This window comes from Belonocnema kinseyi, chromosome 1 (genome assembly GCF_010883055.1).
Source record: "Belonocnema kinseyi isolate 2016_QV_RU_SX_M_011 chromosome 1, B_treatae_v1, whole genome shotgun sequence".
Lineage (NCBI taxonomy): Eukaryota > Metazoa > Arthropoda > Insecta > Hymenoptera > Cynipidae > Belonocnema > Belonocnema kinseyi.
The window spans coordinates 10,687,699-10,698,422 of NC_046657.1; the positions used below are offsets into that span (position 1 = coordinate 10,687,699).

At 34.5% G+C, this 10,724-nt stretch overlaps 1 protein-coding gene across 1 annotated transcript; it reads left to right on the plus strand.

Moving 5' to 3' along the window:
* The first annotated feature begins 392 nt into the window (after positions 1–392).
* On the plus strand, positions 393–4,363 carry LOC117176419. Its single transcript, XM_033366661.1, has 2 exons — positions 393–495; positions 3,931–4,363. The coding sequence occupies exons 1-2, from the start codon at positions 411–413 to the stop codon at positions 4,347–4,349; spliced, it is 504 nt and encodes a 167-aa protein (XP_033222552.1). The 5' UTR covers positions 393–410; the 3' UTR covers positions 4,350–4,363.
* Positions 4,364–10,724: the final 6,361 nt, after the last annotated feature.

A 10,724-nucleotide genomic window follows, 5' to 3' on the forward strand; every position in this document is an offset into this window, starting at 1 on the left:
AAAGACGATCCCTTGGACTTTTTTAATCAAAAATTTCACTTGTTCCTCTTCTTTTCGGAGGCACATGATTTTTTCATAATGCAAAAATAGCATTTCATTATTTTTATGTTAAGGAAGGCTGAATACATTTTTTCGTCTTTAGAAATTCAAAACGTTTAACAACATTCGTTGATAAAAGAGCGGATTATTCTTTGCAAATATGTTGCGTATGACTCAAGGTTCTCCTTCTTGTACAATGATCATTTATCACTTTGAATTATCTGTATATTGTAGAGTACATTGAAATATACCTATCCAGACTATTCTTGAATTTTACAGTCGCAAGATAAAAGTTTTATGGTAAATTCGAGATGTGTTTTCCTTTGCCATTCGTCAGTTGCATTCTGTTATCGCAGCAGCTCCTTGCGAAAATGAGGAAACAATCCTCCTTGAATCTCGTAATCGCTTGTGTGGTTTTGGGGCAAGGAATTGCAGTTCTTTGTGAAGAAAATAAAGGTAAAAGTAGCGAAATTCTATATAATGTTCTTTTAGAATACCGCTTTTTAAATAATAAAAAATATTTGTTTTCACGAAAAAAGGAAAATTATGACTTTTTTGTGGAAAGTTTTACTAACCATATACGCTATTTATTTTTTATTAATAGCGTCAGAAATAGAAAATTACTTTCAATACGATCAAATTAATTTCGTGGTGAAATATTGTTCATAAATTATAAATTTCAGATGGAAATTTTGTCTGTCTACTGGTCCAAATGAATATTATTAATATATCGATTAATTTTTAAATTATGAAAAAATTCTCTCTTGCTCCCCTGGCACATGAGCCTAGGTCCTTCAGATTGCCGATCTGATGCTCTACCAACTCAGATACGGAGAGACGAGAAAATTTTCTTTACAACCTTTTCACAAGCTGAATGTCAACGTCATTTCTTATACTTTTTAGATTTTATTGATTTTTTCAAACATGAAAGTTATATTTTTATTATTCGTGTAGGGTTTTTACCAGCGTAATAAATAAATTATTTTAGATGTCCATTCTTTCTGTCTACTCCTTTAAATCAATATTATTACAATATTGATTAATCTTAAGATTATACAAACATGCTCTCTAGCTTCGGCGGAATATGAACCCAGGTCCTTTAGATTGCCGGTCTGAGCATCAGACCAGCAATCAGAATTTTCATTTATTTCCCTACATATTCTTTAATTTGTAAGACAAAACGTGAAAAACTGAACAGCTTTAGTTCAAACTGCGTAAAATTAGAACATTTTCGGAAAAAAGTATTAGAAAGTGTACACAGATTTTTTGGCAGATTTTCTGCCAAAAAAGCTACTCTTGTAAAAAAAATCATTTCTTACAAAAGTTTCTGATGCAGATGCAATCATCGGTCACAAAAATAAGTTTTTAATGACACGGTCACTATAATGTGATTTTAGGTACTGTGAAAGATACCTAAAATAGCACTTTTTAGCATAGGCCGTAACATGTTTACTTATGGCATTTTAGGGTATTTAGCGCATTCTGGGTATTCATTTAGGGTACTTTGGGCAATTAGGGTATCTTACTATCGACTTTTTACTCAACGCAAATTACCGGGCCTTGTTTTTGAAGCCTCTCGGGTTTTTAGATTAGGTCTCTATGCAACATGTTTGCATTTATGGTTGACTGGCGTGATCAAAAATAGTATTTAAAAATCGGTCACTAAGTATTACTTTGCCTGGCGTTAATTGCAGTATGATTCGGAGTCATGGCGTCATCAAGACGAGACGAATACTGCTACTATCGCACTCGGCCGAAAAAGTGCCACTTACGGTCCTTGTATATCAAATAACTATCTCAATAATGTTTATATACAGAGCGAAATGTATATGGTAGTAGCTAATGATTAACCTTTTATTTTGTTATTGTATATTACTATTTGAGTATAGTAACATTTGCGAACATTATTTTTATGCAATTGAACCTAGAAATAGACTTTTAGTACTGAAGGTATTATTCTTAAGAAGCTTCTTAGGTTGGACCTGGATATACAACGAATCAACTGGTCGAAAAATTCGTTAGAATCAAATAATCTTTAAAGCCCTATATTAAAATAAAAGATTTGTGATTGTTTCAGTACGTCCTGGGCATCGAGTTGCGTCATGGTCAAGTTAAAACATCTGTGATATTAGTACAACATAAGTATATTGAAGATATTTTTAATTACTTTCAGATGGAAGTCTCAAAACTAGTTTTCTCCTCTTTGAAAATAAAGCTAAGTTTTCTAATAAAGTGACATTAACAGGGAGCTAAAAGAGTTTTGAGATGCCTCCTAGGAAGCGCTAAACAAGGTTTAATTTATCAAAAGACAAAAAAAAAGCATTGTTAATGTAGATGAGGATTACGGAGCAGGAATGGATGACAGAATGGAGTTCTGTAATATACATTGGCATTCATGGACATTTTGTTGAAACATTGATGAAACCTCGTTTGTCGAAATGATGCGCCGTTTCTTCCCAGCTTTCGAGCTTTGCGTACTACAGACCAGACAGTAATTCCTTAATTTGGTTCGAATGCATTATACATAGTTATTAGAAAAACGAGCTTATACAAGGTTATTGTATATTTCGATTCAAGGTGCCAAATGAACGGTTTGCTCACTGCAAGTGTGAAGGTTCAGCACGATCTCGAAGGTGAGCCAAAGCTGTGCCTTCATACGAACTGGAATCACTAATCCGTGAGGCCTTGTGTATTTCATAATATTTTTCTATAATTAAAACCTGACACTGTCTGCCGTTTACGAACATTGAATATACTACAAATTAAAACGAATAACCCGACTTCACCAAGAATGATGTTCACATAATGAGCAAAATGTTTTGGTAACCATGGAGAGCATTTTGCTAACCAATCTTGCCGATTTTGCTTATCGTCTTTCCAAACGATGTGAAACACAATATCAAACTACGAATAGTAAGAAAATTGATAAGATATTAGATTATATAATATGATGCTTAAGGGGGGAGATACATTTAGAAGGGGTAAAATCAATCAATTTTAATGAATTTTTTTTTAAGTTGATAAAATAACTAGATCATTTATTAATTTCAACATCTTTTTCTTATATGGTTAAAGTGTAAAAAACATGTGATTTTTTTTGTTACAAAATGGCGACCCTGCAGAATATTTCTTCAAGCGTCTGCTCCGAGGCATCGAAAACTGCTGCAGCTGTCAAAACTTTTTTTCCATTTATCTGATATAGAAAAGGTTTTTTTGTTGGATTACTTATGTGCTAAAGGGAAAGATAAACCTATAAAATAATTTTAAAAAGTTGAAAATTAAAATTGGTATAGGCTGTTTAACCGAAGGTCCAAATTTTCGACCATTTTTTCAACAGTTTTTACCCCTAAAAATTTATTTAATAACCCGATATCTTTAAACTTTTAGGTATATCCTTCCGATAGTACCATAAAGAGAAACCCTGCAAATTTCAGCCAATTCGGTCAATAACTTTTTAAGTTACAGCACGAGCAGTTTTCGAAAAGACAATTTCGAGATAATCACGTTTAAAGATTCGTTACGGTACAAATATTAGTTTCAGTGATTTGCCGATCAATCGGCGATTCCGCGACCACGTAATAAACGTAATAAACGTAGTAACGTAGTAATCAGCCTTCTCAGAATTTATGGGACAAAAAAATATACAAACCTATTGTATAAGAAACATTGCTCCGACCCAAGCACTCCGACTACCTGATTAGTGACGGTATGCGGACTCTGACATTTTTGACAATATCTCCATAAATGTTTAATATTTTAATTTTTCCTTTTTACAGTATATTTTTTACATATTATACATTCAAAATATGAAAGAAAAAAATCGACTTTTTGGAAATTCTAAAGGTATCTCCCCCCTTAAGGCAAATAAATTAATTTTTATGTTTCTTGCAGATACATCATCAGCTTTTCTTCTTCGTGAAAAACCTCCAACCGGTCCTACGGTACTGCATCAAATATTCCCCAGAAAACTGCCCAATCGTGTACGGGTTATGAGAGGTACTGACGAGGTTGGCATTGGCCTTGTTATACATCGTTTCGTTATCGCAACAAAAGCTAGCATTTTTCAATACGGAGTGCAATATCATGTTGAATTTCCCGGGCCAACAGGAGGTACCGTTCGTCACAAGCTAACACATATTCAATTAAATGTGGATTACGAACGCTTTCATGAAAACCCCGGTGGGATTCACGACGTTGCCTTAGCCGGATGCAATGGTCCCATGCCAAAGAACGACTTCACATTGAATATGCTTCAGGAAGCAGGAGATTTCACACCCACCCAAATTGCGTGGATCGCTTCCAAAACATAGACAGGACAAAACGATGTGCCCACGCCCAATAAAAGTAATGTTCACATTCGATTCGCAGTGTGAATATTGGCGTGTGGATTTGTTTATGTACATTCCAACTCGTGAGTTGATGTGTCAAATAAAGGTATAAATCTTTGAAATATTACTTTATTCTTTTCATTTAAATATTAATGATATTCTCATACTTTCGGATTTAAATTTATTAAATATAATTTTCTTTTCTAATAACTATAGTTCTTGCAAACTAAAATTAGCCGGTTTTATAAGATTTGTGTAAGATAACACACTATTTTGTTCATGCATATCACGTACATATCATTTTTCTAGAAGTCGTGTAAACATCGTTTTCATTGTTGACAAAGGCCTATATGCCATACATTATATTCAGTTATACATAAATAAATAATATCCTTTCTGTCGGAGAAAATAAATATCGTACAGATATCATGAAAAATTCGCCCAATAATTTATGCGTAGTTTTCCATTATGACTGTAATGTTCAGTGTTGACGTACACTACCGGTCAAAAGTTTAGATTCACTTAGAAAAATCGTTTTTTTTCTATTTATCGTTTTAATTATACCGGAGCTAAAAAAATGTCTCTTTAAAAGGTTGATTGTTTTGGAAATTCTGTCTAAAATAAGCCCAGGGTAAAGCCTATTTGTCTAGTTTTTAAGTAGATATTACAAAAATAGTATAAATTTCAATGTTTTCTTAAATCTTTAATAACTTTCGAAACAGTGAACGTTTTTCAATGTGCTTGGGCTCATTTTGAAGCTTGTTTTTCACCGTATCATAGCAGCTTACGAGTATGAATCCTAAAGAATTTCTTTTCGAATTGCAAGAAATTGAAGTTGTAATAAAAAAGTTGGATAAATTTGAAAACATATTATCTGTAGGCAAATCAGAATAAAAGTTAAATAAATATATATTTTGAGGAAATTACATAGAAAATTTATGATTATATGTATCATATATTTTACAAAAATATTTTTGTTGCTAAAAATAATATTTCAAATTTTCCAAGTTTTTTGTTACAAATTCAAGTTGTTGCAATTCGAAAAAACAATTTTTACGATCAATACTCGTGAGCTGTTGTGATACGGTGAAAAAGAAGCTTCAAAATGAGCCCAAGAACATTGAAAAACGTTGACCATTTCGAAAGTTATTGAAAATTTAAGAAAACATTAAAATTTACACTATTTTTGCTATATCTACTTAAAAACTAGACAAATAAAATGATTCAGTGAGTTTTCCATAGATCATTCGACAGCCTACACATATCTTGTGCTGGAGACTTATAAGAATAACAATCTGCTGAGTAGAAATAGACAGTTGATTTTACCTTTTAATATTTGAATAGCATTTTTAGTTAGTGAAGTTAGCTTTTATCTTGGAACATCATTATATTAAAACGTGTATAAAGTGTCAGGCATGAGTTACCCCTTTAAAAATAAATACGCTCCTCCTTAAACACCAAATACCTCAGAATTTTTTTTTTTATTATATTAATGTTTTTCTTTTCTTAAAACTCTTACATGCCCTGAAGAAATATCCAAGCAGTTTTCTGGCTTGTCTACTCATTATTTCAATATGATCCTTAAATCTTAATTGAGATTTAAAATTTCTTCCTAGATCGCACGTGAATTCAACGCTACTTAAATGGACGTTATTGAGTTCGTAATTAAAGATTACTGCATTCTCAGTTCTAGAATATATAACCACTGAACTTTTTTCTAGATTGAAGGTCAGCTTATTCTTCATACACCATTAATAGAAATGTTCCAGATCATTATGTAGCTGCACACAATGACTTATTTGTTTTATTCTCTTAAGTATTTTTGTATCGTCTACATATAATATCAATTTTTATGAGATCTTATCAATTATATCGTTACTATAGACCATATAAAAAATAGGACCTAAATTTGAGGCTTGCGGAACTTACGGTTTAGGCTGATAAATTTCATAAGAGTGACCTGCGCAATGAACATAGCGTTTCCCACTTCTCAGAAAATTCTTAATTAGATTAACAAGATTGGATGGTCGATGAAGATCATCTAATCTTATTAATAATAGAATCTGGTTTACTTTATCAAAAACTTTTGAAAAAACCAAATCGATAGCAGTACTCAAAAATCAAGCTAGGTATCCTATTAATACCAGCTTTATGTTTATTTGGCAATCTTTATAGTGCATTTTCTACTTGCGCATGCAAAATTTGTATATTGTTCCCAAAAATATCCTTCCCTGGTAAGTCATCACACAATATCTTATCCATCATTTCTTCATCTTCCACACATACGCTATTAAAGTATTCCGCAAATTCTTCAACAATATCACCCTCTTCGCACACTTTAGATTCCTCATACATCATGATTCCAAGAAACCTAGTTTCATTTTAACTTTAAGGCTATGTTCCAAATCTTCCCAGGTATAGCTTGTAAAGTGTTTTCTGCATCTGCTAAATAATTATTATGATCATCTTTGGCCATTTTTGAAAGATTTTGAGAATTTCATTGAGAGTCTTTATATCATCGTCTGAATCATTAATCATATACAGTTCATTCCAATTACTTTTATCTAAGTTTAAGTATAGACGAATAGTCTCCTTTTCTTAAATCAAGTCTGTTTTGACAATCTATCTTAAACTTACAAACTGCATCTTTTACCACGCAGTTACAATCTATTAGTACAACGGGATGGTGCTCATACTCGTTCACCATAGTATTTGAAATGTTTTTTGCGGTACATATAGTATTCCTAGAATCTGAGTCTAAACATCTACTGTTATTCTGCAAGACCTTGTTGTATTGGGTTAAATCCATATATGCAGTCAATAATATGCTGCAATAATCCATTTCCCATGATGTAATGATCCTAAAAAAGCCATTTTCTCTGTAAATAATGAAAATTCGTCAAAATAAAAGTTTTTAGATGTTTTTGTAGCAACAATATTTATGCTAGGACAATGATTTTTCGATAAGAGCTTTTTCACTACTTCTCCCAATTCTATCATCTCTGTAACAAGTATATTTATTTATTTTAAGTAAGAACAATCTGGATCTTTGTATTGAACCTCCGAACATTCTAATCGTAAATACTGAACTTTTCTCTCGCTCTTGATCAATTCCTGATGTAGATTCTAAAGTTCCACTTTCTGCATTTCTGTTCTGTCTAGAGTGCATATTATTCCCTTCAGAATCTCTATTTTCTGGCCCTTCTATACTGCAGATATAGTTTTTTGTAAGTTTCTTTCCTGAATATTCGTGTCTGAGATCACCTTTATTGGCCTCGGATTCGTCCTGTTTTGTGATATTTTGCTATTTTTCTTGGCACAATTTTGAAACCTTATTCGCTTTTTAATACTATCCTGTCAGGGAAATTCATCTAAATATAAGGGAAAAGTTAGGAAAATTTCATGGAAATTGGAAGATTCAATATTGCAGCCACCCTACTTTCGGTTATAAAATTATATATTACAATATTTGTTTTCACAATAAGACTATAGCAAGCCAGAATATAGTATCACTATTTCAAGAATTGCTGTTGTTAATATTAAACTCTGAAGTTAAGAATTTTATTAGAATATAAAAATTAAGGTCATTTTGTGTATATTCATTCCATGTATTTCTAATTAACCGAAAGCGTCCTCGAGTAGCGGGTAGAGGGTCCTTGTACCAAGAGCTTCTGCTGAATATGGTTCCATTAATTAATAAGCAGTCGCTAATAATTAACAATCACTAAGATAAGGCGTAACAATTGTGCCGAATGTTGAATTTCACTTCGGTGAGGTGTCTTAAATAGTGACTTTGAGATACCGGAGACCTCTCAGAGTATGCCGCTTTATTCTTGCATGCGGAACTCTACCAGGACAGACGAACTCTTTGCCTAGCTGCTCGTGGGAATCACAATTACACAAGCGCCAGCGCCAGCATTGAGTAGACGAATTAACTAAAAGGATGACTTGCTAGACTGCTAAGATGCCAGCATAATCCCTATGCACGAATGCTTAATGGCGCGTATACACAACCTGTCATGCCAGAAACAGCTACAGCTTGAGCACGTTTCGCATCAGACATCGCAAAATCAACGTGCCTACCTCTTGCAGGCACCTTCTGAAAGATGATAGTGATTCCAGGGCAAGGGGGACAAGCAACAATTTCTGGCTCACCCATCGCCCCTCTTCATTGTTTCCCCTGTATCTGTCAAAAATCTACCCAAGCCCCGCGAGGTAGAGACTTTTTGGCGGAATGTATACAAAATTCCGAAAACACTGGAGTTAAAAGAAGATACTGATACTATTATCTAATTCAAAGAGTTTTAAGTCAACCTTATAACATTTCAAAATGAATTTCCACAAATCACTGCCGAACAGGTAAAAAAGCACTTAGGTATACGAAAAAATTTTCCGCTGCAGGCCCATCAACGCGCCCAGTGAACGGACTGGATTGAATACCAGAATTCTTCCGATTTAACCGTTCATAGCCTTATTATCTGTCTGCTGGAAAGCTTGAAGTTTTATCCGCACATGGTGAGATGCATTGAGACATTGATGCCCCTTCGGAAAGCTAGAATTAACTATCTAATCCGGAAAATATCGTGTGTCAATCGACAACGTCATCTTCCAGATTGGCGTCTTTAAGGGCTACAACAAGAGCTCTCTGCTTTTTTTTATCACACTTCTGCATCTATCTCCCGCACTACGAAATTCTTCTAGATAACTATATGGCACAATTATTTGTCACGAGCACAAGGTTACTGATATATTTTACACGCCTGACCTAAAGATCTATGCCTCTGGTAAAAGCAAAATTCAGATTACTTGAAAAATGATCAAGAAGTACACAGGAGAGATTGGTATGGACTTTGAATTGACCAAGTGTGCCAAAATTCACCTGAAAAAAGAAAATATTATGGCGTTTCCAAGGACCTTGGTTTGAGGATATAATTGTTATTAAACATCTTTAAAATGAATAGACCTACAAATACTTAGGAGAGCCTCCAAGCCGCATTCAGGACGTAAAATCAGCGCAGGAGTCTCTCCAAAGCAGATACAAGCAACTACTGCGACAGATTTGGTCTTCAAATCTGCCGGCGTCAAATCAGTTACCCGCGACTAACGTGATTGACGTTTCGATTCTGCTCTACTTTTTTGGGTGGTTCAATGGACCAAAAACGAGCTTACGACCCTTGATATCGCCACACGTATGACCAGTGACTACGCATATGCTTAAGAGCTTGTATATCAATTCGTCTGTTCGGCGATCATAAATCTCACACCGTCAAGGCGAACGCGGACTTCTGAATCTCCAGTGTCTTCATAACCGAATTGTTCCAAGTACAGCTTACGCCGTTAAAATAGCAGAATACTGTCCTCAAAATGGCCAGGAACCATGAGGTGATTGGCAAGGCGTGTTTCTTTGCAGAGCTGCGGAGCAGGCGGCCGAGACCTTTTTCCTGAATTTCAACATTAAATGTGAGGAAAGCGCATTACTCCATTTAAATGCTTTACTTCTGAAAGTCGGAGTTTTTCACAAAAAAAAAAACAATCCTTGTTAAAAGACAAAACTTTTGCTTTAAAACTTAAGAAGTTTAAATAAGAATTAAATAAAATTTTTAATCATATTTAACGTCCAATAATCAACGTTTGCTTTTCTCAGATCACCAGGGCTTAATTCCAGTACAGAGGGCTTCACTTTCGCATGTCTGAACTGTGTGTAATGCACACGCTAAGTACCTAAAATACATACTATCTGAGTTTCCCCCTCAATCGGTAACGGAGAATCGGTACAGATATAATGCGGCCCTAAGAGTGTTTTATTAGCATATTTTTAACTCTTACCGTTATAGCCGCGACCCTGCGACAGTCTCCGTTGCACACTTGACACCTGACACCGTACTTGAAGAAATTGAGAAAGGAACTAAATTTGTGATCGAATTCTCGACTCCAGCCTACTACAATATCGCTGCCAAGTAGAAGGTGAATGTGGAGATGTATCAAGATCTTGAAAGGAAGCTGCGCCGATTGTGCACAAAATATTCGCTTAAAGTAATTGTCCTTGTGATTGCTGCTCTCGAAGGTGCAAAGCTGTTACTGGTTCGTAACCTTAGATCCATACCTGAATCGAATAAATATGCGAAGGTACTTGCGAGTTGGATGCAGAAAGTTGTTATTCTTGTGTGGCTTCGTGTCCTCAAGCAATACGAAGGTTTCACCCTCCTTTTGTTGCGAATTCACTGTGCCCTGTGACAACCCATCTCACTTTCGTGAGACGAGACCATAGCTGTGATTGACCGCGGTTATACTGGGAGCTGGTGTAATTTTTAGATAAAAATTGCTCCCAGTGCGACCCTGCGGTGGTTGTTTAACTCT